Source organism: Apostichopus japonicus, chromosome 10, assembly GCF_037975245.1.
Source record: "Apostichopus japonicus isolate 1M-3 chromosome 10, ASM3797524v1, whole genome shotgun sequence".
NCBI classification, from domain to species: domain Eukaryota; kingdom Metazoa; phylum Echinodermata; class Holothuroidea; order Aspidochirotida; family Stichopodidae; genus Apostichopus; species Apostichopus japonicus.
Genome location: NC_092570.1, coordinates 12,717,030 through 12,743,981, shown reverse-complemented (window position 1 = coordinate 12,743,981; position 26,952 = coordinate 12,717,030). Strand labels below are relative to the sequence as shown.

Here is a 26,952-nt window from a genome sequence, read left to right as displayed (position 1 = left end):
TTATCCTAGACCCCTGATGCCATTTAATGAACTACATATATGAATAACTTACCGTTCAACCCGCGCCGTTTGACTCTTACAAATTCCGGATTTGGATGGATTTTATCCAATCTATACTGTACCTAACACTTTTTGAGTTATGTCTACTATAGGCTAGCTACATACCTATGATCGAAGTTTACGTATAGCTAGCCGGACGGCCGAACGCGTAACGTTATGCTGTAGAGCACCGGCTACTCATCGGAAAAATAAAGGTAGCGTGCAGTATATTATCGGCAATTTCTTGATTGTTTTCTTAGAGCTATTTAATTCTTCCTTGGGTAGTATGTTTAAAAGGGTGATTTTATAATAACAATACACACATCCACTTATGTGGAATATGCCGATATCACAATATATCCCTAAGTGCTGTATTTACCGTACGCGAATATATTCAATATCAGAGTGACTATCTTCAATGCATCCTATTTTACTGAGATTTTAATTAATTTTAATGAACGATAATAAACACAAACATTTTCCGTTCACCCATTAATCCAATTCTTACAATATTTGCAGAATGTAACTATATCGTTCCAAATGAAAAGACAGTATAAAGGTTGCCCTCAGTCAAATGTGTCTGTAAGTGCCTTATTTTTCAGATGAAATGTCGCCTAAAGGTCTGATTTATATATATATATTATTACTATTTTACTGGTAATGTTTAGGGTAAACTTCATATATACTAGGGAATTTTGTGTTATTAGGAAAGTTTAGTTTCGAATGTTTAGTGTTCAACATCTTATGTCTGATTAATCTGTGAGATTGCACACACGTAGGCCTACATTAACACTAAAATAGCAAAATATACCTCATACTGTTAAAAACCTCCTAGGTTTAATGTCTGTCAACACGCAAACGTATCAAACTAATTATCTTTTTATGATCTTTTTATAGTTAATTTCCAAGAAGTAACCTCCTCTTCGGATTTTAATAATTTATTGTGTAGTATTAAATATTAACCATACTGCAGTATAAACTACATTAAATATTTCTAACACATTAGTAATGTTTTATGTACCTTAATCGGGAAAAGTTGTCCAGACAAGAAAGAAATTGTAAGGAATCGCATTTGCAAACCTAACTACGTTTCAAGTTATCAGTTAGGCATTTTTTTTTAGCATGACCTGTATTTCCTATACTTAGTCAATTTCTTACCGAGAAAATAGCCGGATAAAATTATTCATACACGCAAATGTTTATAAGGTACAACACCCACCATTTTCACTTGAATTGTATCAGAATGTACAAACTATCATATTTTCCCCTTATAGCATATATCTCCATTTTTTTGTTTCATTCCTTGAAGCCAATTTAAGAATAATTATAGTTTAATTTGACAATGATTGCTGTGATTCGATATTGAAGGAATCTCACATTGACTTCTTTCTGCATCACTGTCTTATGTAACTTTTGAATGAGGAAAACGTTTATTCCATTGATATAGTTGGAAATCGACGAAAGCGACCCCCACCCCCTCTCCCCCCTCTTCCCCCCACTTCACCTGCCTAGTAGAATATGCAGTATACAACTATTGGCCTATACTATTAGTTTGTTGGTAACATACCTGCATATACCGGGCTACTATAGGGCGATTGAGTGCTTAATTATCATTAATGGTAATACATATGAAGTTAAATGCTTTCAATACATTGCAAAACTAATGAAACGGCTGAGTGGTAACATCTAAGAGAATATTCCTCTACTTGTGACCCTCCTTGTGGTGTGTACAATTGACTACTAATTCAAAACGGTTCTCTTTAATTGCTACACAGTAAGAATGTAAAGCACCATTTTCTGCGGTTGACAGGAAATGTTGAAGTTTTGAGAAGATTTCATAAATATTAAACTTCTTATCTAGTCATTGATTCTACAACTTGAAGGAAAAAACAGTATAATACATTTGACATTTCAAGCAGGTGACATCTGGGACGTCAAATGACCCTGTAATATATTCCTAATATATCATGGATTTTGCGTTTTAGTGAGAAGACTTTTAGTGACGGTCGCCAAAGAGCGAGTACTTTTTAAAACATTTAAATACATTTAAAGACATTGCAGCGAAAATGAACACCGCTCGGAAATGAACTTTTGTGCTTTAAAATCACTACAAGTCTAAAACCAAGTTTATGAAAATGCTGCAGCTAAAATTCACAGGACCCTCATCAGGACTTAAAACAAATTCCAGAGAATTTTAATGTTTCGCCCCCTGCGCTCCTAGCCAATATCAGTCTTACACTCGGAAATACCTTCTTATGCAATACCATATTCAGTTGTAGTTATTCAACAAAATGCGTCTGTTTTGCCGTTTCTTTTTCGAAACAGTACCTCGAAAATCTCTGGAATCGGTCACAAAATGCTAGTCGATCCCGAAATCGATCTACATTGCCTGGAATATAGTGTAGGTTTATGTAAGCCAATGATTGTGTGCCTATGCAGATGTTTAAGTTTCGTTTGTGAACGTTGGATCAGGTGTACAAACAGAATTGTAAAAAGTCACTTCATGTTATGGTCGATTCGAGTCACTGCTAGTGATTTTGGCTGACTCGAGTCGAGTCATACTATTTCTTGTGGAAATGTTCACAAAATTTTGCCAGTCAGTTTACTTTCACAATTCAGTGACTCGAGTCATAACTCATTACATAATAGTTATAATTAATTAATTAATAGTACATACATGGGTAAGGGAAACCCTCCAATTAGATTGGCAATCTACCACCAATTACAGCTGCTACTGCAACTAAATTAATAAAAAAAAATAACAGAAATAACATTGAAATATACAGCTGTCTAAATACTTTAAATACGAATAAGTTTCACTTGACAATATATACAAGTTTAATAACATATACCCTATTACATTATCGATGACTACTGTTCTCAGACTTAAAGGGATGGGGAAGGAAGTGAGGGGGGGGGGGGGGAGGTAGACGACACAGGGTTATTTGCCTTCATTGTGCGTGCTGGTAATACATCATTTAAACATGTAGCCCATTAAATCACTTTTTGTTTACCATGGTTGGTATTAACCATTATTGCAATTGACGCCTCAATTAAATAGATGGCGCTCGTTTTGAATGATCAATAATGTAGATATACATACATTTCAACGGATACAAAGCTTTAATTAGAACATTCAAATTAATTATCCATTCATATTACATGAAAATAGCACAATGTTAGTGTCACATCATCATCTTAAATGTTCACGCTAAAGTTGCATTTCCTAACAACGTATTATATGCAACTTCTCCTCTGACATACTTTCTTTTTTTCATAATCCGTGCGTTTTGTTTGCTTTCGTAGATTTTATTATCAGTGTCAATGTCATACATTACAACGAAAACTATTTATTGATGATTTCCTGACCAAACAGCAATACTTTATTTGCATATATGACTAGGAATGTAGCTGTATTATTTATAGTCATTTTACATACATTTTATGAGGATATTTTAAAAGATAAGATCTTTCTTTTCTTGTCCGGCGAATCATTCCTGAATTATATATGGGTATATTTTTATTTCTATTCATTAATAATAACAAGAGGATCAGTTTGCTTCCAATACTTGAGATAACTTTCACCTAGTTGACAATTTCCTTCAACATGAAAATTAAAATTGTCTGAGTAAACAGACACATCCTTCCTCACCGGCCTTGTTACAAACTCAACCAGATATGTTACTGTCGCACTATTGATAAGGTTTCCTAATATTTACATCTGTCGGTCCTGGACCACCAGGGTATAATGTTACTTGCAATGATCAATAATAACAGAAGGATAAATTTGCTTCTAATACATGTGATAGCCATCACCAATTTGACGATTGATTAGGTTTCCTAATATTTACATAGGTCGCACCAGGACCATCGTCCTGCTTGGTTATTGTCATCATTGCTGTCTACGCCATCACCATCGCTTACAACACCAGTATAATGTAAAGGATACACCACTCAGATATACCAGGCTTTCGGTTATAATTGCGTGACCATATCTCCATCGAGTTGGTATAGAATATTATCCAGGTTTGTAGTAGCGTATAATCAAGATTTACAGGTATGTATTCGATTGTTGATGTTTATCATTAATTCTTTATTATACTGTCTCGTAGTCTATTAATTCTTTACTATACTGTCTCGTAGTCTATTAATTCTTTATTATACTGTCTCGTAGTCTTTCCTGTCTTCTTCTCTATGTGTCGCTGAATATTCATAGTCTTGGTCACCTACAAGTTCAGTTAGTTCAGCACATGTGTAATGTTCAGACGTTTCCATGATGATGATTCACCTCCTCGTACGATTGATCATCTTGTTTATTCTTTATTCCTATTATTTCGTGTTCGTAATCATGATGTAGGCCTATCATAGAAGAGCTACCAGTCGCCAAGGCAACACCGACGTCACTCCTTCCGCTTATGTGATTAACAAATTGAGGGTTGGGCTCAAGATATCCGTCTTCTTCCTTACCTTGTATTGAATTTGATGCAGGATGTCCTCTCAGCTGAAATTCACTCTCCTCCTTTTTTATCTCCTTTCTTGTTTTCCTTTTACATTGACTTTTATGACAAAGAAGAATTGTAATGACAATTGCGAGTATTATCCATGGGCGGCGATCCTGGGGCGGATGGGGGGATATATCCCCCCCATGAAAATGGGTGGAGGGGATGTAATACACCATATCCCCCCACCAAATGCCAGGGATAAGAATATTTTCATGCCTACATTTATGCATCATCGTGAATGTTCGGCTCTTTTTTAGCTTCATTTCTCGCCTACCATAAACGCAGTGCGATCTTTTCAAATAAAGCGTCTTTATAAAGCAAGAATAGTTGACTGTAGGCTTCATTGGCCCTATAACAACAAAATGTATTATTGCGCCCACGGTATTGATGTAGTACATATATGCACCCTCATAGTATTCATATCATCGAGGTAAATGAATCTGTAGGATTCATGTCAATTGGGCGCGCGTACCATGCATGGAGGGTCATGTGATGTGTTCCAGGATGGTACCAAACTGATATTTCTCTGTAGCAGTTCGAAAATAGTGTTAGTGACTTCGTGAAAGATTTGCACCAAGACGAACATGGGAAGTAACGGCGTAAGAAGGTACTGGTACTTCAGGCCTACGAAATAGTGCTAATATGCTAACGTTAGACATGCTGGCACAGAACAAGTACAGATACATTGTTCATTACTATGGTACAGATACATTGGGCTTGCAGCGGGAAATGTCGATGTCTGAATTGTATTTCAAGGGTGAGCGTTTGGTGCTGTGGGGAAAAGTTTAGTTCAGTGCAACCACGGAATTCTCCATGGAACAGAGCCTAATGCTGCTCAGCCGGAATATAGCTATCACGTTAGGCGGCACGGTTATTGCTAGGTAACGGGTGTCGTCTGCTGCTCTAAGCACGCATACACATTTACGTACTAGTTGGGTGAAATCATCATGCGTAATGGGGAGAGTAAAATATTAGTACCGCCCTGGAACACATCACATGACTTTCTATGCATGGCGCGCGTATTTACTGTGTGATAGTTTCTCCAGATTCATTTACAGGTACCTCGATGATTCATATAGGCCCTATAGTAGGCCTACACACGTACATGTTCCTTCGAACAGCTGAGAATCTCATGTTACCAGGGTAATACTTAATACACGTTTCACCTGGATGCCCTAGCAATCGGTACCTAGGAATGTAACTATGTGTAATTGTGTATTGCATGTATATAGGCCTATAATAGCCTGCATGAAGCCATTTTCTTCATCGAATAATATAAAAGAGATCTCGAACATTCTAACATAGCGCCTGAAACAAGATTGATTTGGGCAATTTTCCCAAAATAACACCCGAAATTAAAAAAAAGTATTTTGGATCCTGATTATGAGATATTTCGGATATGATATCCTTATTTTAAAGTTGGGTATATGCCGCTTGGAAACCTCGGTAAGTGCCGTTTCCGGCCATCTAGAGGGTTTGTAAATCCCAAAATTTTCTTGTACGCTTCGCGCCAACTCATGGTGGCGCTACGCTTAGATAGTCAACAAGGTCATATCCCCTCCACTCGGAAATACGGATCGCCGCCCATGGTATTATCACAACAATAGATAAAAGAATGATAACAATTGTATTATTGTTCACTGCTGGTGTCTTAGTAGAGTTATTCATTGGTTCTTCAGTAATATCTTTCTGTACCGAGGATGGTGTTGATGTAGCTGTTGGTGTATTTTTCTCAGGTCCGATGGATACATTTAATGTCTTCTGAAAGGTAGTTGTAGTAGAAGGAGGCGATGCTTTTGTTGATAATCTTTTCGGTGTTAATGTTGCTGGAACGGTCACTGGTTGCTGGGTTGGAGTTTGAGATCTAGGGTCAGTTGGCCTTGGCGTTACAGTAACGGGTCCAGCAGAACATGGTACTGCTCCACTAATGCTCAGCATGAAGTGTGAACACTCGTTTACTGTGTTATCGTCATCAGCAGTGAATGGACCAACAACAGCTATTACTATACCTTTAATAAAACTTGAACTTTGAGTAACTGTAGAATTATTTAAAGGAACTGGATTAGGTTCACTCTTTTCTTGCCATATGTAATCATATGGTGTGAATAAACCTACAGGGAGACTCCACAGAAAGTAACAAAATAAAGTCAAGCTTTCACCTTCATTCACATTTAATGTTTCACTGCTTTGTGGACAGATGGTGCTAGCCGGTGGTTGGACATCCATTGTCAGGCTTGTCAAAGTCATAGAGCCATCACCAGTCACCAAACACTGGTATATTCCACCGTGGGATGCCTGTACTTGTGTAATCCTCACCTCTATAGACTTATTCAACGTAGTTATCCTGAAATTGTCTTGACCGTCGATGATTATGTTTGATTGATGGTTGATTACAAATTGAGGATCATTAAACTCAGGAGCAGAACATGTCATCACGATATTTGTTTCATAAACGAATACGACTCTGTTTAAGTCATAGTCGTTTATTTCGAAAACAACGCACTCTGCTGTAGTAAATACGGCTATAAAATAACATGAAACTAATACAAGCACAGTGACATCCATGCGCGAAACTTTGACGTCAGGCTGCATGAAAAACACAAATCGATGGTTAGTTTGCAATAGTTTCCCATTCACTTGAAACTGACAAATACTGTACCCATGTGCGGTGGTTCTGCTCAACGCCACAAGGAAGAAGTGAAGCTGTTCCCGTTTCAACAGGTCCACGCAGAACTGTTTTGACTTCCCCTAACGTTTATACGTTCGGCAAAAAAGGCTGAATGAATCTGAAAGATTTTAGAATGAAATTTCTTTTCAGGTCACTGTTTAAACAATAGCTTTATTCCTTTGTCGTATCTGAAATATGCAATGAACCATGCATCCTTTAGTATTTTTGGGGTCATTGAGCATAGCATATATAGGAATTTCAAGTTGTATTAACCTCAACCTTTGGAGGCTACGGCATGTTTACCCGAAAGGGGTAGGGGATGGGAGGAGCTAGATGAGTGCATCAACTGGAACGCGATTCTACAGATAAGCCTTTACTAATAAAAAACAGTTTACTTTATCAATTTTTCATTAAACAAAATATTTTGTTGCATTTATGGTATTTCAAAGTGCTTATATGATATACAAATCCTTTCATGTTGGTAAATCCTAGATAATACTTTTGATAGTTTTGCGGTAGTCCCACATATTTAATCTTGTAGTGTACACACTGAAAACATTACACAGGCTGCCGTTTACGTCAGTGCAAACCTATCGCTCTTGCAGGAATTCGTATCGTTTATTTATTTATTTCTTTATTAACATTAGAGGGAAAACCCGGTTAGCGTAAAGCTAATCTCCCCGAGGTCCTGAAATACACAAGCTGAAAACGCGAATTGTCTGCAAAGAGCATTACATTGTGTGAAAAATTAATGTAATACTTGGTCAATGTAGGTTAATCCAAATAAGACAAAAAACATCATTTTCTCAAGGCGTAAGACATACAGGCTTAAAACATTATTACTCCCCAAAAATAGTCTAATGAGCCTAGCCTAACGTACTTAGGGCATAGCTATACATACTAGCCTACCCAAGAGCAGTTTGTGCTTCGAAATTAATTAGCCTAGACCATTGTTGCCATGTAATGAACTACACATTTGTGTAACTTACCGTTCAAACCGCGCCGTTTGACTCTTAGAAATTCCGGAGTTGGATTTATTCAATCTATACTGTACCTATCACTGTTTGAGTTATGTCTACTATAGGCTAGATACGTACCCATACGATCGAAGTTTACGTAACATAACGTTATGCTGTAGAGGGCCGGCTACTCATCGGTAAAATAAAGGTAGCGTACAGTGGATTATCGGCAATATATCGGCAATTTCTTGATTGTTTTCTTAAAGGAGCTATTTAATTCTTCCTTGGGTAGTACATATATGTTTAAAAGGGTGATTTTATAATAACAATACACACATCCACTTATGTGGAATATGCCGATATCACAATATATCCCTAAGTGCTGTATTTACCGTACGCGAATATATTCAATATCAGAGTAACTATCTTCAATGCATCCTATTTTACTGAGATTTTAATTAATTTTAATGAACGATAATAGAAACAAACATTTTCCGTTCACCCTTTAATCCACTTCTTACAATATTTGCAGAATTTAACTATATCGTTCCAAATGAAAAGACATGTTATAGGTTGCCTCGGTCAAATGTGTCTGTAAGTGCCTTAATTTTCAGATAAAATGTCGCCTAAAGGTCTGATTTATATATATATTATTATCTTACTTCTAATGTATAGAGTAAACTTCATATATACTAGGGAATTTTGTGTTATTAGGAAAGGTTAGTTTCGAATGTTTAGTGTTCAACATCTTAGGTCTGTTTCATCTGTGAGACTGCATACGCGTAGGCCTACATAAACACCAAAATAGCAAGTATACCTCATAATGTTATAAGCATCCTAGGTGTAATGTTTGTCAACACGCAAAAGTATCAAAATAAAAACTTTATATTATCTTTTTTATGGTTAATTTCCAAGAAGTAACCTCCTCTTCGGGTTTTAATGATTCATTGTGTAGTATTAAATATTAACCTTTCTGCAGTATAAACTACAACAAATATTTTTAACACATTAGTAATGTTTTATGTACCTAATTCGGGGAAAAAAATTGTCCAGACAAGAAAGAAATTGTAAGCAATCACATTTGCAAACCTACACTGTAAACACACCTAGGTCATTTTGTGTGACCCATCTGCTGAGTCAGCCATGCTGTACCCAGACATGGGTCGTATTGGTTGAGTTATTACGCAAGATTGTTTGAAATTGTGAAATAGCTGGATGAAAGTTTGACTTTTTGCACACGGTCAGTCTCAAAGACTTTTCTCATTGGATAAGTTATGTCATGTGACCACTATCAGCGTTTTTGCATGCCGCCTTTCGCAGACTACAGCTGAACACCGTCACACAAATCTACAAACCATACGTAAATTCAGGACCAAGAAGGCAGTCTTTGTCGAATCAAACCGTTGATGGGCTCTGAAAATGGACACGTTTGTTAGTTCGATCCTTGATGATTGGGGTTTACCAATGTTAATACCAATATTTAAAGGTATATATACGCCAAAGTATGCTGACTAGTTCAGTCCACACGCGTTCGCAACGTTAATAAGTTACATACTATATTATATAGTCAGTAGTGCGAAGTTCGGCATACTGCGAAGTTCGGACACCCTAAGAAATACACGATTTTACCATGACAACTTACAGGAAGAGCCAAATTTCACCAAAAATTACGAAGCTACAGTTATTTTCTCTCCAAAATGGCCCGTGTGCAAGAAATTACTTACATATTAGTCAATAAAATGACCGAGATCTATGAAGTCTGTTATAATTACTGAAAAAGCAACTGCGCCACCAATTTTATTACCAGCGCCACACTGTGGGTTGCGTGTCCGAACTTAGCAATACTCTAGCAAAGAAATACCGGTTCCACAATCACGAAGAATCTTCTTGGAATACAACGTGAAAACAGTTTTCAGGAAAGAAAGTTTGGCCGTGTATCGTACTATAACACAATTCTCCCACCATGTGAAGTATATTTTCCGGTGATTTATACCAGAAGATTTAGTTTTGGGGTGTTTTAAGGCTTAGGTGTCCGAACTTCGAAGTGACCATGCTATATGCCATTGTAGATATGAGAGGCTAGGCCTAAGTTACATGTAATTTGTGCTGCGAGCGCCGTGGTTCAGACAAGCCCATAATTACCTTGATACAGTGATAGGGATACCAATAGAGATACGTAGCTGTAATGTTAGGCCTAACGTTTGGTCTTTGATGAAGCATAGGCCTAACCTCACTACGTAAGATTAACTTACAGTCTTTGATGAAGCTAACCCTCACTAGGCTACGTAAGTTTAACTTATAACGCTAGAGACTATAATTTTAGTCCGAGCGACTAGTAACGTTTGGTCTTTAATGAAGCATAGGCCAAATTAAATGCTCTAAATAACGTTATGACTTATATTGCCTATCAAATATAAAGGTAAGACTTCATTACTAAAAATGAAGTTGCATGGTCTCCAATGGCTGTGTCAGTGATATGGTCAAACTTACATTTCAAGTCAAACTATGTACGTAGGCCCCAGGCTAAGTTAGGATATAGCCTATAGGCCCTACCAGTAAGTTTGAAACTAAGTTAGGTTACAAACTAACATAGGCCTTAGCTAGGTCATTTTGTAACAACTTCAGAACTGTATATTATATCATATTGACGTATCAACTAGCATCTAGGCAAATATTCTTTTGGTATAGGCTACTACAGTTTCAACAGAGGTAAGTTAATTATGTAGACATAGCTAGTTTATGTGAAGATAGCCTAGGCTAGTAGTAGCATGGTACAACCCAACTTTGGTGCACTTAATATGCCAAGCTGACATATTTCTTTGAATATACCATTAACCCACAAAGTGACAATGCCAAAAGAACCTCTATCTTGTTTTCTTTCTATTGATGTATTATTGATTCATTGTTTGCTGAAAATACTGGAATTATGGCCAAAATAAATGCAGCACTATTACTGAATTATAAACCGTCCTATAGTTTTGCGCATTTCCATACCAACAGTGTGGAAAAATGGTGGCACTCTTGATAAATTTACCTTCCCTGTGGATTTTGAACATTTTTGCTTAGGCTAACCAGCCTTACAGTGATAATGGTATGATTTGTACATGTGCGCAAATATAGGACGGGCAGGAACATAGGACGGTTAAGGATATAATAAATTGCTAGCGAATATACAGGTGCTTTAAAAAAATATTTTACAGCTCTTTCATTTGCTAGCCTATAATACAATTTACTGATCCACGGCATGCTCATTTCACAGAGAAACTACGCTTATGCCTAAAACAGTAATAGTGTCTGTACCATGTCAAACTCTGTTGGTTTCTGTTGATAGTTGTATTAGCCTGAAGCCTATTGTGACTGATGTTTTTTCCCAGTGCCTGGCACAGGATACTTGAGGTTCTTCATGTTTGAGGATGAAGTTAGTCTTACGCTAGGTTAGTCTTACGCTAGGCCCTAACGTTTAATGAATGACTCAAAGACTGAGGTGCTTCTAATATCATCAAAGCATCTGGCCAGGAAGATAGAGTGTCCAAGCATCATTATTGGTGACCATCAGGTGGAGCCTAGTGATATGGCAAAGAGCATCGGTGTCATAATGGACAAACATGCCTCTATGGAAGACCATATAACATCTGTGTGTCGGTCTGCTCAGTACCATCTCTACAACATCGGAAGAATACGAAAATACCTCACCAGAGAAGCCACAGAGCAGTTAATCCATGCTTTCATAACATCTAAACTGGATTACTGCAATGCACTTTTCTGTGGACTACCAGTTAAACAAATAAAACGACTGCAAAGGCTCCAAAACATAGCAGCAAGGATCGTTACACTAACAAGAACATCTAATCATATTACCCCAATATTGCATGAACTTCATTGGCTGCCAGTATCACAGCGGGTTAGGTTCAAAGTCCTTCTTCTTGTGTTCAAGTGCCAGAACAACATGGCACCTCCATACCTGCAAGATCTGATCCGTCTTTATCAGCCAACAAGAGCCCTACGTTCTACTGGTCATAGTCGTCTGGAGGTTCCGATCACCAAAACAAACAGCTATGGGAACAGAGCTTTTTGCGTGGCTGGGCCACGCCTCTGGAATGAGCTGCCAGCTGAACTGAAAACTGTTCCTACTCTTACGACCTTTAAATCAAAGCTGAAAACTTTCCTTTTTAGACAGCATTACTGCAATTTTTAAACTATGTATTTAAATTTCTTTCATGTGCAATACTCAAACGTGCATGTTTTTTTTTTATTTTTCATACTCATTTATATTGTATTTAATTCTGCATTTTTTACTACATATTTTGTGTCATATTTTTATATTTCTTATTTGCTGTTACATAGCGTTTTAGAGCACTTTTGTGGATTTTACGCTTTACAAAATAAATTATTATTATTATTATTATTATTATTATTACGTACGGTATGCTCCTATTTCAATTTATTATGCACAACCTACAAAAAAAATATGCTGCAAGTAGGATATGGGTGGATATGAGAATATGTTTAGGTTTTTTTGCTTATTTTTTATTACCCTTAAGTATTTAAGCTGATAAGGCTAAGTTATACTGAGTGTGTTTATTGTGAACACAGTAGATTCTTCTGATGCAGTTTCAGCAAAATCTGTCAGCTTCTATTTTGACATGGAGTTGTCAACCCATATATAACAATCAATATGCTATTTACAAGTTTAATTATTATCTGTATTTCCCCTTGCTTACTAGTATGATTTGAGCATTTAAAATTGAAAAACTAAAAAAAACTATTATAATAATTTTTTTATTTCCATAGAAAATGCCAGAGATGAGGACAGCTTTAGATTATTAGACAAACATTCTGTGAAAGATGTAATACCAAAAGTTGGCATCCGGCTGAAATTCCTGCAGCATTTCAACATATTCAAAATGCAGGTACTATGTAATCTCTTTGCTGATAATTAATTTAAAGACACCAAAAGACAATAAAACCACAACATGGCATTGCAGTGTTCCATGTGCCAAAACTTTAGAACTACTACATTCCAGTGAAGTACAGGCTTGCATGACCATATGATGTTTCTCTTAAAGGAATGCATGTGACAAAATGAAACACTTGCAATCAAGATGTCAATGTTCTTGTTGTTAATTGTGTAGGAGAACCAAGAAGACTCAAGCAATGCTAGCTCATCAGATTCATTACCAAGCACTATCATTTTATCAACTTCCGGTACCAGTGAGAGTGATATTGACGATGCCGACCTCTCCCTTGCTAAAAGCAGAGGCCCAAGTTCTAACAAATTTGTAAGTACTCAAGAGAATGAAGTCTAAGAATATGATCATCTTCATGGTTAAAGGAGCTGGGGGTGGGAGCACTTGGTCATGCACCCCCACTTTTGCAAACAAATTGAAAAGTGCCTCCTTTGATATTGAAAAGTGCCCCTTTGGAATTTGAACTCCATATATTTTTTAACAACAATCCAGCAACCCCCAGATTTCACACATTCTCTCAAAATCTAAAAAAATGTAAATTTAAACTGAGTTTTCTTATTTTAATCTGATTGCAGGAGCTTTCATCGGAAACTTTGTTATACTGTGCTCTAAACAAGCTCTTACTGGAGAGTTAACATTGTGCTATTAATTGTACTAAAACAGTAGCATAATCAGACTTTTTGGTGGGAGAGGGGGGAGCTGAAGGGTAGCAAGGAATCTGGGCAAGGGGAGAGGGGACAAGATATGGGAAAGGGGTGTAAGGGGAGGGGATGAAATTTTTGTATTTGAGGGGTGGACGAGATGCAAAATGGTGCATCATTTCTATCTTACTAAGTTATTTGTATGTCACTTTGGTACAAATTCATATAATTTTTTTTTTAAATATTTACCCAAATGTTTTGAGACCACTAGTAGTTAACAATTAATCTCGTGGGGGGGGGGGGGAGGGGGGTTGCCCCACTGGTTATGCCACTGCAGTAACATACGATATACTCCAACAAACAGTCTTTGCCAAGACTATAGTCTGTGTAATTGAACAAAGTTAACTATATATGTCCTGTTTTTATCTGTGGACTATAGGAAGCATGGTACACAAAAGCCCATGGGAAACACCCTGCTACAGGCTATCTTGAGGAAAGATTGCGCATGTCCGAAAACGATGTTGAGAAACAAGAAGCAACACCGAAAGAAGTAAAGAAGCCTACACCTGTAAACTGCAATTAAAAAACAGATCCCAAAGGTACTAATACCATTATCTTGAACAGTCTACATACAATTTACTTAGTAAGGGATGTGGGTCAATTTCTTTAAGTGTAGGCTAAGTAACTGATACTCCTACAGCCCCAGTCATTCCTACAGGTATGTAATAAAATCGCATGAAATGTCATAATGATTTTTTCACTTATAACAGTCAGGTGTCAAGTTAAGTTGCTTGAACCTTAAACTTAGTATGTTCGTAGCCCTTTGTGAGTAGATGATCCCTCCGTTTTTCCATGGAGGTCCAAGGTTATATGAGGTCAACAGAGGTAATGGTCTGAAAACCTTGTAACTGAACACAATATTTTAAGGAGTTTAAGTCATTTTGAACTTCAAACTCAGTATGTTGGTAGCCCTTAATTAGTGACAAAAGAATTAAGTGTGCATTGAAAGAAGCAATTTCCTTTTCTTTCTTCCAAAGGTTGGGACCAATCTTCCTCAATTCATTGAAGATGGAACTCGGAAGCAGCCATTTGTCCTTGCATTTGGTGATAAGAGGAATCAGACTCAGTCATTTGTGATCAACGAAGGGGTTAGATTGATTTCAGCTTTTGATATTTGTTTCAAATCATTTTACGTGTTTGACATAGCCTACCCCTGCCAGTGTCAAACAACCTGGGAATTCATACAGAAATTCCTCTTTAAGCTTAGTGAAGGGAAAGGAAAGGTTTTGACCTCCCCTTCAGTAAGAAGCCTACGTGCTTCTTTAAGTAGTCAGTCAGAGAAAAAAGGTTTGTTAACAACATTGTCAAAAGTAGTGTTATGATTTCTTTGGTTTTATAAACATTGTAACCTAATACTATATAATTGTCTCAAAACACATATAAGGGATATGAACATATTTCCTGTAAACCTTGGGCAGTGCAACATTAGTGCAACAATTAGTTGATGGCCATCAACATGATGGGATGATTACATGAGTTTTTGTTTTATTTACATGATGTGGCAAAGTTGTTTGCTATTTATGTTTGCATGTTATATTACCTTGAACAAGGTTTAAGTTTCATTTGGTATTTGTTATTGTTAAGTTTAGAGGGACTAAAGAAGCAGAACTGCCTCACAAGCAGTGGTGCAAAACTAGTGTTCCAACAATACATCATACATGCACAACTAGCCAAAAGCATGACTGATGTACATTTTTTGCCTGAGCAACTGAAATTTGAATACATCATGTAACATATTGGTGGTGCAAAAATATTGGGTGATCATGTTCATTCACTGTGTTTCCATTTATTGATAATGAATTTTCAGTGGTTATAAGTCTTGTACTGTATGTTATAAACAAGCTTTGCCTCATTCAAATCTAATGCTGTTTTGGTGCAAGGACTACTGAGGAAATTATCACCTTTGTGGATATGCTTGCATGTTTTTATTAAGTGGCAGCTGGCCATAGGGGCTGTCTTGCCCCTTCATCCCACTGCAAAACATGTTTGATACATGTCTTGACTTTTGGCCATGACAAAGCCCCCACCAGACATTGAGCTTCCCAAAATATTTGATTTCTTACAGCCACCATTGATGTACTGGGTCACAATTAAAACTACATGTCTTCTTTGTATAGCTTATATTTTATACAATTGATAACTATGGAATGTTGTTTATTTATATTCTTTTAAAAACAATTAGAAATGCTAGCTAATAATCAAATTACTTCAGTGACTAAGGATTCAAGAAGAGAGTGAGTGCATGCTCTTAGTCTTGATTAACTTAATATTACAAACACTGCAGCAAACCTAGCTGTGAGATCAACAATTAAAGTCCTTCAAGTAGTACAGACCATATTCTTCAGTGAACTAAAGTTTGCGCACATGAATAAATGATCAGTTGTTTTAGTTAAGTATGTCAGGATTTTAAGGAACATTGCTTAGTTTCCAATGATTCTCAATTGGTGCAGTAGCCTTAGCCTATGTTCATGTGTTCATTATTTGTTTAGTTTTATGGGTATCACATTACTCTGATTTTTACTGTTACAATGATGTTCTAGTTGGAATAAAACAAAACGATTATCGATAATTATCTGTGAAATAGAAGATATTGCATGCTTTCATTGTAACACCACTTTGTGATTTGAATAAATTTATCTTTATGAATTGAAGTCTTATGTCATTTCTTTTATAGACTTCCTGCAACTGCAAATGTAAATTCAGCTTTGACACATTGATGTGGTCAATTTGTTTGACCCAATCTCCTGGGCTGGTGGAGATCCCACTAACCACTGGGTCAAAAGCTGGGTCAAGGTAGCATATGGGTCAAAGTAGCATATGGGTCAAAATAACCCAGTTCTGGGTCAGACGTCAAATGACTCAGATCCTTAGTCAAATTGACCCAAACCTGGGCTGGTGGAGATTCCACTAAGTTGCTGGGTCAAATTTGGGTCAAAAAATGACCCAAGTGTTTTTACAGTGTAACTAAGTTTCAAGTTATCAGTTAGGCAAGTTTTGTTTAGCATGACCTGTATTTCCTATACTTGGTCATTTTTTTAACGAGGAAATAGCCGGATAAAATTATTCATACACGCAAATGTTTACAACCCCCACCATTTTCACTTGAATTGTATCATAATGTACAAACTATCATATTTTCCCCTTATAGCATATATCTCTACTTTTATGTTTCATTCCTTGAAGCCAATTTAAGAATAATTATAGTTTAATTTGACAAAGAATGCTTTGCTTCGATATTGAAGGAATCTCACATTGACTTCTTTCTGTATCACTGCAGTCTTATGTAACTTTTGAATGAGGAAACCGTTTATTCCATTGATATAGTTGGAAATTGACGATAGCGACCCCCTCTCTCCTCTCCCTTGCCCACTTCACCTGCCTAGTAGATTATGAAGTATACAACTATAGGCCTTTATTATTAGTTTGTTGGTAACATACCTGCATATACCGGGCTACTATATGGCGATTGAGTGCTTAATTATCATTAATGGTTATACATATGAAGTTTAATGCTCTCAATACATTTCAAAACTAATGAAACGGCTGAGTGGTAGCATCTAAGAGAATGTTCCTCTACTTGTGACCCTCCTTGTGGTGTCTGCAATAGACTACTAATTCATAGCTGTTCTTTATAATTGCTACACAGTAAGAATGTAAAGCATCATTTTCGGCGTTTGACAGGAAATGTTGAAGTTTTGAGTAGATTTCATAAATATTGAACTTCTTATCCAATCATTGTCTCTACAACTTGAAAGAAAAAACAGTATAATACTTTTAACATTTCAAGCAGGTCACATAGTAGACGTCAAATGACCCTGTAAATATATTCCTTATATATCATATCTTACAATTAAAATAGCTAATTTCTTTCTCTCTTTTTCAAATATGGAGAGTTATTTCCAACTTTGGATTTTCAGTTATCCGACATAACGTAACATAAAAGAGCATACACATTAATGCCCCGAATGAGCTGTTCTCTGCTTTTCCACATTCTCCACCTACTGTAGCAATATCTGTGTCATTGAAATACAGAATAATATCTTGGTCGATATACAGTCAAATGACCAAGTTTGTTATGTGTTTAATTGCGTTATTACTAACGTGGCGATGGCTGTTCTCTCCTGAAACTCGAAGATGGCAGGCACCGGATTAACATTATAAAAGGTTACAAACCTAAGATTGTTTATAATCTTCGGGGAGGTCAACGGGCCAATTTGGCTTATGACTATTGATTGATTGATAACGTGTGAGTCTAACACTGATTTGGGCTCTGCATGCTATAGTGCAGTAAAGGTCCATTTGTACCTGATGTGCGATATACCTGCACATACTTATTTACCAAAACTTACAGTTCTTGAGAAATCCGATGCCATACACATACAATTAACATGTCTGCTTCTGTTTTATTCTTATACTCAAATCATAGTATACATAATGTGAGACATGAAGTAAGTTAATAATAATCTTAAAATGATTTTTTAAACAGCAGTTTGGTTCTCCGTATATGTGAGAATAGTCGTCAGGTATGATTTGTGTGTCGGCTAAGCGTCACGAATAGATCGATACTTTCAAACTCGAGACTTTCTTATTTTTACATAACTGGATCCATGTGTTTACAGTTAGCGGAAACAGATGTCATAAGAAGGCTTATCTACTGATTCTTATTAATCACATTGTTGCCTGCAGAACGAGGCCCATCAATAACCTAAAGTTACGTGACCTTCTGTATAATTGGCGTATAACTGGAATATAAGGTGATAATAATAAAACATTTTCCTTTCACTATAACGGTACTGCGCATGCTACGTAGTAAGAAACTCATATATATATTTGATACTTTTAGAAAATCACTTATAAGTGACAAGGATAATAACAGTTTTCCACTGAATAATTTAAGAAAAAGCAAAGGTCAGCGAGAATTTAAAACTATAGTCTAAGCTCACATGATTTCCTTAAAAAGATAACGCATTGACTTTGTTGTGAAGTTTGTTATATACTGGAAGGTGGTAGGTAGTTATCAACTCATATATACACATAATAAAGGATATCTGCGTTTGGGAAGCTATTCTCTTGGGTGGAGAAATAAAAGTGTAAACTTAAACTTATACCATGCACAGAGGCGGAATCGAAAGCCACATAAGGGCCCAAAGGAACACGAGGACCCATTTTTACCTCTTTTCACCGTTTCTCAAGTAAGTTTTTTTTCCCTGGCCCTCTCATTGAAAGTGGATCCGGGTGGCTAACACATCCGGGTCCCTCTCGCCAGCCTCATCGCCTACAAAAAAAGCCCATGAATAGTAAGCATGCCTTAAATATAGTTAAGTTATATGGCCTATACTTCTGTACTGTAAGAACCCACCACCCACAATAGTTCATTTCGTACGGATCCTCCATAATGTAAACTCGATCTTGCTCTTCGGTTCAAAGTTCAAAGTTAAACAGAAAGCTGCTTGTGGACGTATATTAACGACGTCGGATGATGACATCGGTAATTTCTGCAGTGTAGGATAAGCGTCTAGGGTCCAGTTGCATTAACGCCTGATGTATAATCTGATCGGAAGATCAAAAACAGAATTGTATTATAAATAATAACAGAAAAAGGTAGAGAATTCCTAAAATGGTTTTCTATATGAAACATTTCAACGAACTTAATTTCCAAATGATTTTTTATCTGCGCATTTCCCCTAAATGTTGTCGTGCTCTTTTTGAAGTAGAAGCGGAGACGGAGGCGAAGGGTCGAGTTGGGATTTTTGGTATATAATCTTGGAACTTTCACTAATTATGTTGCTATAACCGGGAAGTCATTATAATCGATAAAAACAGATATCAGTCTCCTATTTTATGATGAGTGAAAAATGTAAATACATGTTGTTGTTTCTTCCGAAGTAAAATTTCTTTTATAATGATATATGGAAGTTAAATCTGACCTTACAATATAGCTTTTGCTGTGACATCATTTCTTAATAATAGCATATAAAACTAAAGTTTATTACTTTGACTTATAGTCTTCTAGAGTTCATCCTTCTGTGTAATAAAACTTTTTTATTGAATTAGTTGTGTCTTAACATGATATATTATGTGTAACGTCTCAGTAATTCGGCAAAAAGAGAGTGCGTGTGTGTGCGTGTGTGTTTGTGACGCTTCGCTTGTTAAAACGATATCTCACGAATGAAAGCTTCGACCAACGTAATATTTGGTGTATATGAGTACCACATTGAGTAGAAGAACCCGATCGCTTTTTGGGGAGGTGAAATGTCATTTGGAATCACCAGGGGCCAAATAGTGAAACCTTGTTAACATGATATCTTAAGGAGGTAAGCTTGGATCAATCTCATATTTCGCGAGTAGGAGGACCACATTTAGGAACAAAAGCTTATATTTTCTTAAGTCAACGGTCATATGGGGTGACCAGGGGGCAAATTGTGTAAACCTTTTAAACACGATATCTCAAGAAGGAAAGCTTGGATCAATCTCGTATTTCGTGTGAAGGATACCACACTGAGTCAAGATCCCTATTGTTTTGGTGGAGGTCCATGTCCATTTGGGGTCACTATAGGTGAAATCGTGAACACCTTTTAAAAACAATAACTCAAGAAGGGAGGGTTAGACGAAACTCATATTCAGTATGTAGATGTGACACGTTCAGTACAAGATTTTATTTAGGTCAAAGGTCATTTGGAATCACCAGACGCCCATATGTGGAAACCTTCTTTTGTAATCTACCATATCTCCCACCACACCGACCAGGCAATTGTAAATAAGCTTATGGGCATCCGTACAATCTAAAAATCAAAACTCAAACACATTTGCATTTGCTTCAACGTGCCGCTCTGAAGCCTTACTTTGCGTGCAAAAAGGTTTACGTGCTTTATGTAGTACAGTGGGTCTATCGGACGGTTCCCGTCGTATTAATTTCAGGTTGGATGTAATTTCGTTGTGACCAGGCGTCGTTTATGAAACTTGACAGTTCGTCTAGTTAGATTTTTTACCATGACCAATGCGAAATAATTGTGTAAAATGGTCTTAGTTTGGCAGTGAGTTAACGAGCTTTTGTCTGGATCGGCTGTTGATCTCGATTTGTGTAGTCTCTTCCAACAGTTTCAGCATAGCTAGGCCTTAAAAGTAATGTTCGACTTTCGTCAATTATTATGGGACAACTTGAACAAACATGGCTAGGCCTGTGAGTAATTTTGTAATGTCTAGGCCAGCAACGGTTGGATAGAATAGGATTCGTTGACACAACAGCGTGAAGAATACCAGCCAGGATACCAATACACTTAAGATGGCAAAACATCTCTTTAATAATTTCTTAAGGCAATTTTCCTACTAGCTATCAGTCATAATTCTCAAAAATAGAACAATTTTAGGAGTTTTGAGATAAATTTGCTGTTGTTGCTGCTAGGATGTTTGTAAGATAGATGCTCTTAACAACCTCAGATTTTCATTGCGTAAAAGATCGCTTTGATTTAGGCAGTGTAACGAATGCCCTCCAACTCTACCAAAATTACAGCTGCTACTGCAACTAAATTAATAAACAAATAAAAGAAATAACATTGAAATGTACAGCTGTCTAAATACTTTAAAATACAAATAAGCTTCACTGGACAAAAATAGACAATTTAAATAACATATACACTATTACATTATCGATGACTACTGATATCAGAGTTTAAAAGGGATTGGGAGGAGGGGACAGGGTAGACGACAAATGGTTATTTGCCTTCATGGTGCGTGCTGGTAATACATCATTTCAACATGTAACCCATTAAAGCACTTTTTGTTTACTATGGTTGGTATTTAACGATTATTGTAATTGACGCCTCAATTAAATAGATGGCGCTAGTTTTGAATGATCAATAATGTACACATAGATACATTTCAACGGATACAAAGCCTTAATAAGAACATTCTAAATAAAAAAAAGCATTACACATTCATATGACCTGAAAATAGCAAAATGCTAATGTTACATCATCATCCTAAATGTTCACGCTACTGTTGCAACTTCTAACAATGTATTATATGCAACTTCTCTTCTAACCTATTTTTTTTCATAATCCGTGCGTTTTTTCTTCCGTTGAATTTAATATCGTTGTCAATGTCATACATTACAACCAGAAATATTGACGATTTCCTGACGAAAGAAGAACACTTTGTATGGATGTATATATTACTAGGAATGTAGCTTTATTTAAAGACTTGAGAGGGAATTATTTTTCAGTCATACATCAATTCATTTTCATTTTTCATAATCCGTGCGTTTTTCTTCTTCCGTTGATTTTATTATCGTCGTCAATTTCAAGTTGACGATTTCCTGACGAAAAAGCAATACTTTATGTATATATTACTAGAAACGTAGCTTTTTTACAGACTTGAGAGGGAATTATTTTCAGTCATACATAAATTCTTTGAGTAAATTTTAAAAGATATGATCTTATTTTCTTGTCCGGCGAATCATTCCTGGATTTTTTATCTGTGTATAACGTCACTTCTATTGATCAGTAATAAAAAGATGATAAATTTGCTTCCAACACATGTGATCACTTTCACCTATTTGACAATGTTCGTGAACATGAAAATGAAAATTGTCCAGTAAAGAGACACATCCTTCCTCAATGGCCTTGTCTACATGTAGACTCAACCATGTGTGCTACTGTCGCACTATTGATAAGTTTTCCTACTATGTACATCTCTCGGACCTGGGCCATAAGGGTATCATGTTACTTGTAATGATCAATAATAACTAGATGACATATTTGCTTCCAATACATGTGATAACTTTCACCAATGACTATTGAAAAGGTTTCCTAATATTTACATCTGTCGCACCCGGACCATCGTCCTGCTTGGTTACTGTCATCATCGCCTCATACGCTATCACCATCGCTTACTACATCAGTAGCATGTAGGTTACAGCACTCAGATATACCAGGCTTTCGGTTATAAACGCGTGACCATATCTCCATCGAGTTGGTATAGAATATTATCCAGGTTTGTAGTAGCATACAATCATCATTTACAGGTATGTGTTCGATTGTTGCTGTTTATCATTAATTCTTTATTGTACTGTCTCGTAGTCTTTCCTATCTTCTTCTCTGTTTGTCGCTGAATATTCATAGTCTTGGTCACCTACAAGTTCAGTTAGTTCAGCACATCTGTTATGTTCAGACATTCCATGTTGATGATTCACCTCCTCGTACGATTGATCATCTTCTTTCTTCTTTATTCCTATTATTTTGTGTTCGTAATCATGACGTATTATAGAAGAGCTACCAGTCGCCATGGCAACACCGACGTCACTTCTTCCACTCATATGATTTACAAATTGAGGGTTGGGCTCAATATATCCGTCTTCATCCTTACCTTGTATTGAATTTGATGCAGGATGTCCTCTCAGCTGAAATTCACCCTCCTCCTTTTTCATCTCCTTTCTCTTATTCCTTTTACATTGACTTTTATGACAAAGAAGAATTGTAATGACAATTGCGAGTATTATCACAACAATAGATAAAAGAATGATAACAATGTTTTTATTTTTCACTACTGGTGTCTTAGTAGAGTTATTCATTGGTTCTTCAGTAATATCTTTCCGTACCCAGGATGATGATGGTGGTGATGATGATGATGGTGGTGGTGATGATGTTGGTGTATTTTTCGCAGGTCCGATGGGTAGTTGATAGGTAGTTGTAGTGGAAGGAGGCGATGATAATCTCATCGGTGTTAATGTTGCTGGAACGGTCACTGGTTGCAAGGTTGGAGTTTGAGATCTAGTGTCAGATGGCCTTGGCTTTACATTAACGGGTCCAACAGAACATGGTTGTGCTCCACTAATGCTAAGCATGAGGTGTGAACACTCGTATACTGTGTTATCGTCATCAGCAGTGAATGGACCAACAACAGCTATTACTATACCTTTAACAAAACTTGAACTTTGAGTAACTGTAGAATTATTTAAAGGAACGGGATTAGGTTCAATCTTTTCTTGCCATATATAGTCAAACGATGTGAAATCACCCGAATCGGCACTCCACAGAAAGTAACAAAATAAAGTCAATCTTTCACCTTCATTCACATTTAATGTTTCACTGCTTTGTGGACAGTAGAGGCTATTCCCTAATCGGACATCCAATGTCAGGTTGGTCAAAGTACTAGAGCCATCACCAGTCACCAAACACTGGTATATTCCACCGTGGAATGCCTGTACACGTGTAATCCTCACCTCTATAGACTTTATCAACGTAGTTATCCTGAAATTGTCTTGACTGTCGATGATCATGTTTGATTGATGGCTAATTTTAAATTGAGGATCATTCAACTCAGGAGCAGAACATGTCATCACGATATCAAATTCACCAACCAGTACGACTCTGTTTAAGTCATAGTCGTTTATTTCGAAAACAACGCACTCTGCTGTAGAAAATACGGCTATAAAATAACATGAAACTAATACAACCACATTGACATCCATGCTGGAACGTTGAAGTCGGGCTGGATGAAAAACTCTAATCGGTGGTTAGTTTGCGATAATTTTCCATTCACTTGAGACTGACTTATACTGTACACATGTGCGGTGGTTCTGCTCAACGCCACAAGGAAGTAAGAAGTTAAGCTATTCCCGTTTTTACAGGTCCACGCAGAACTGTTTGAGTTCCCCTAACGTTTATACGTTAGGCAAACAAGGCTGAATGAATCTGAAAGATTTTGAATGACATTTCTTTTCAGGTCACTGTTAAACAATAGCTTTATCGCTGTGTTGTATTTGAAATATGCAATGAACCATACATTCTTATTAGTATTTTTGGGGTCGTTGAGCATAGCATATATATAGGCATTTCAAGTCTTATCAACCTCAGCCTCGCCTGAGGCCAGTGCATGTTTACCCGAAAGGGGCACTGGGCATGGGAGGTAAGGCATGGATGAGTGCATCAACTGGACCGCGATTCTAAAGGTCAGCCTATACTAAAAATAAAAATTATTATATCAATATTTCATCAAACTAACTATCTTGTTGCATTTATGGTATTTCAAAGTGCTTATATGATATACGAATCCTTTCATGTTGGTAAAGCATATAGGCCCTATAAGAATTTGGATAGTTTTGCGGTAGTCCCACATATTTAATCTTATAGTGTACCGTATACACTGGAAATATTACACACGCTGCCGTTTACGTCAGTGGAAACCTATAGCTCTTACAGGAATTCGTGTCGTGTCGTTTCTTTCTTTATATATATATTAACATTAGAGGGAAAACCCGGTTAGCGTAAAGCTAATCTCCTCGAGGTCCTGAACTACAAAAGCTGAAAACGCGAATGGTCTGCATAGAGCATTAAATTGTTTGAACAATTATTGTAATACTTGTAAAATGTATGTAAATGCAAATAAGACTAAAACCGTCATTTCCTCAATGAGTAAGACTAAAGGCTTAAAAATTAATAACTCCCCCAAAAATAGTCTAATTAGCATAGCCTAACGTACTTATAGGGGCACAGCTATACATACTAGCCTACCAAAGAGCAGCTTGTGCTTCGATATTAATTAGCCTAGACCACTATTGCCATTTAATAAACTACACATTTGTGTAACTTACCGTTCAACCAGCGCTGTTTGACTCTTACAAATTCCGGATTTTGATGGATTTTATCAAATCTATTCTGTACCTAACACTGTTTGAGTTATGTCTACTGTAGGCTACATGTAGCTACGTACCTATACGATTGAAGTTTACATATAGCTAGCCGGACGGCCGAACGCGTAACGTTATGCTGTAGAGCACCGGCTACTCATCGGTAAAAGATAAAGGTAGCGTACAGTAGATTATCGGCAATTTATCTGCAATTTCTTGATTTTTTTCTTTAAAGGAGCTATTTAATTCTTCCTTTGGGTATTATGTTTATTAAGGTGATTTTATAATAACAATACACACATCGACTTATGTAGAATATTCCGATATCACATCCCTAAGTGCTGTATTTACCGTACGCGAATATATTCAATATCAGAATCTTCAATGCACCCTATTTTACCTAGATTTTAATCAATTTTAATGAACGATAATAAAAACAAAAATTTTCCGTTCACCCTTTAATCCACTTCTCACAATATTTGCAGAATGTAACTGTATCGTTCCAAATGAAAAGAAAGTATATAGGTCACCCTAAGTCAAATGTGTCCGTAAGTGCCTTATTTTTCAGATGAAATGTCGCCTAAAGGTCTGATTTATATATATATATATATTTTATTATTTTACTGCATGGTAATGTCTAGAGTAAACTTAATATATACTAGGGAATTTTGTGTTATAAGGAAAGGTTAGTCTTGAATGTTTAGTGTTCAACATTTTAGGTCTCTTTAATCTGTGAGATTGCATACACGTAGACATTACCACCAAAACAGCAAGTCTTAGTATACCTCATCATGTTAAAAGCCTCCTAGGTTTAATGTGTGTCAACACGCAAAAGTATCAAACTAATAATCTTTTTATGATCTTTTTATAGTTAATTTACAAGAAGTAACCTCCTCTTCGGATTTTAATAATTTATTGTGTAGTATTAAATATTAACCATATTGCAGTATAAACTACTTAAAATATTTCTAACACATTAGTAATGCTTTATGTACCTAATTCGGAAAAATTGTCCAGACAGGAAGAATCACATTTGCAAACCTAACTACCTTGCAAGTTATTAGTTAGGCAAGTTTTGTTTAGCATGACCTGTATTTCATATACTTGGTGATTTTGTTACCGAGAAAATAGCCGGATAAAATTATTTATACTCGCAAATGTTTATAAGGTTAAACCCCCGTCATTTTCACTTGAAATGTATCAGAATGTACAAACTATCATATTTTCCCCTTATAGCATATATCTCCATTTTTTTGTTTCATTCCTTGAAGCCAATTTAAGAATAATTATAGTTTAATTTGACAATGATTGCTGTGATTCGATATTGAAGGAATCTCATATTGACTTCTTTCTGTATCACTGTCTTATGTAACTTTTTAATGAGGAAAACGTTTATTCCATTGATATAGTTGGAAATTGACGATAACGATCCCCATCCCTTCCCCTGCCTCCCACTTCATGTGCCTAGTAGAATATGAAGTATACAACTA

The 26,952-nt window shown here is 36.5% G+C and overlaps 1 protein-coding gene across 1 annotated transcript; it reads left to right on the top strand.

Annotated features, from left to right (window-relative positions):
- Window positions 1-11,631: 11,631 nt before the first annotated feature.
- LOC139975445 (uncharacterized) lies at window positions 11,632-12,363 on the top strand. Its single transcript, XM_071983437.1, has one exon. It carries the CDS (start codon window positions 11,632-11,634, stop codon window positions 12,361-12,363), a length of 732 nt encoding a protein of 243 aa, XP_071839538.1.
- The last annotated feature ends 14,589 nt before the right edge of the window (window positions 12,364-26,952 follow it).

Coding starts and splice junctions, on each gene's coding strand:
- LOC139975445 (XM_071983437.1), top strand. CDS start 11,632: ATGAATGACTCAAAGACTGAGGTGCTTCTAATATCATCAAAGCATCTG.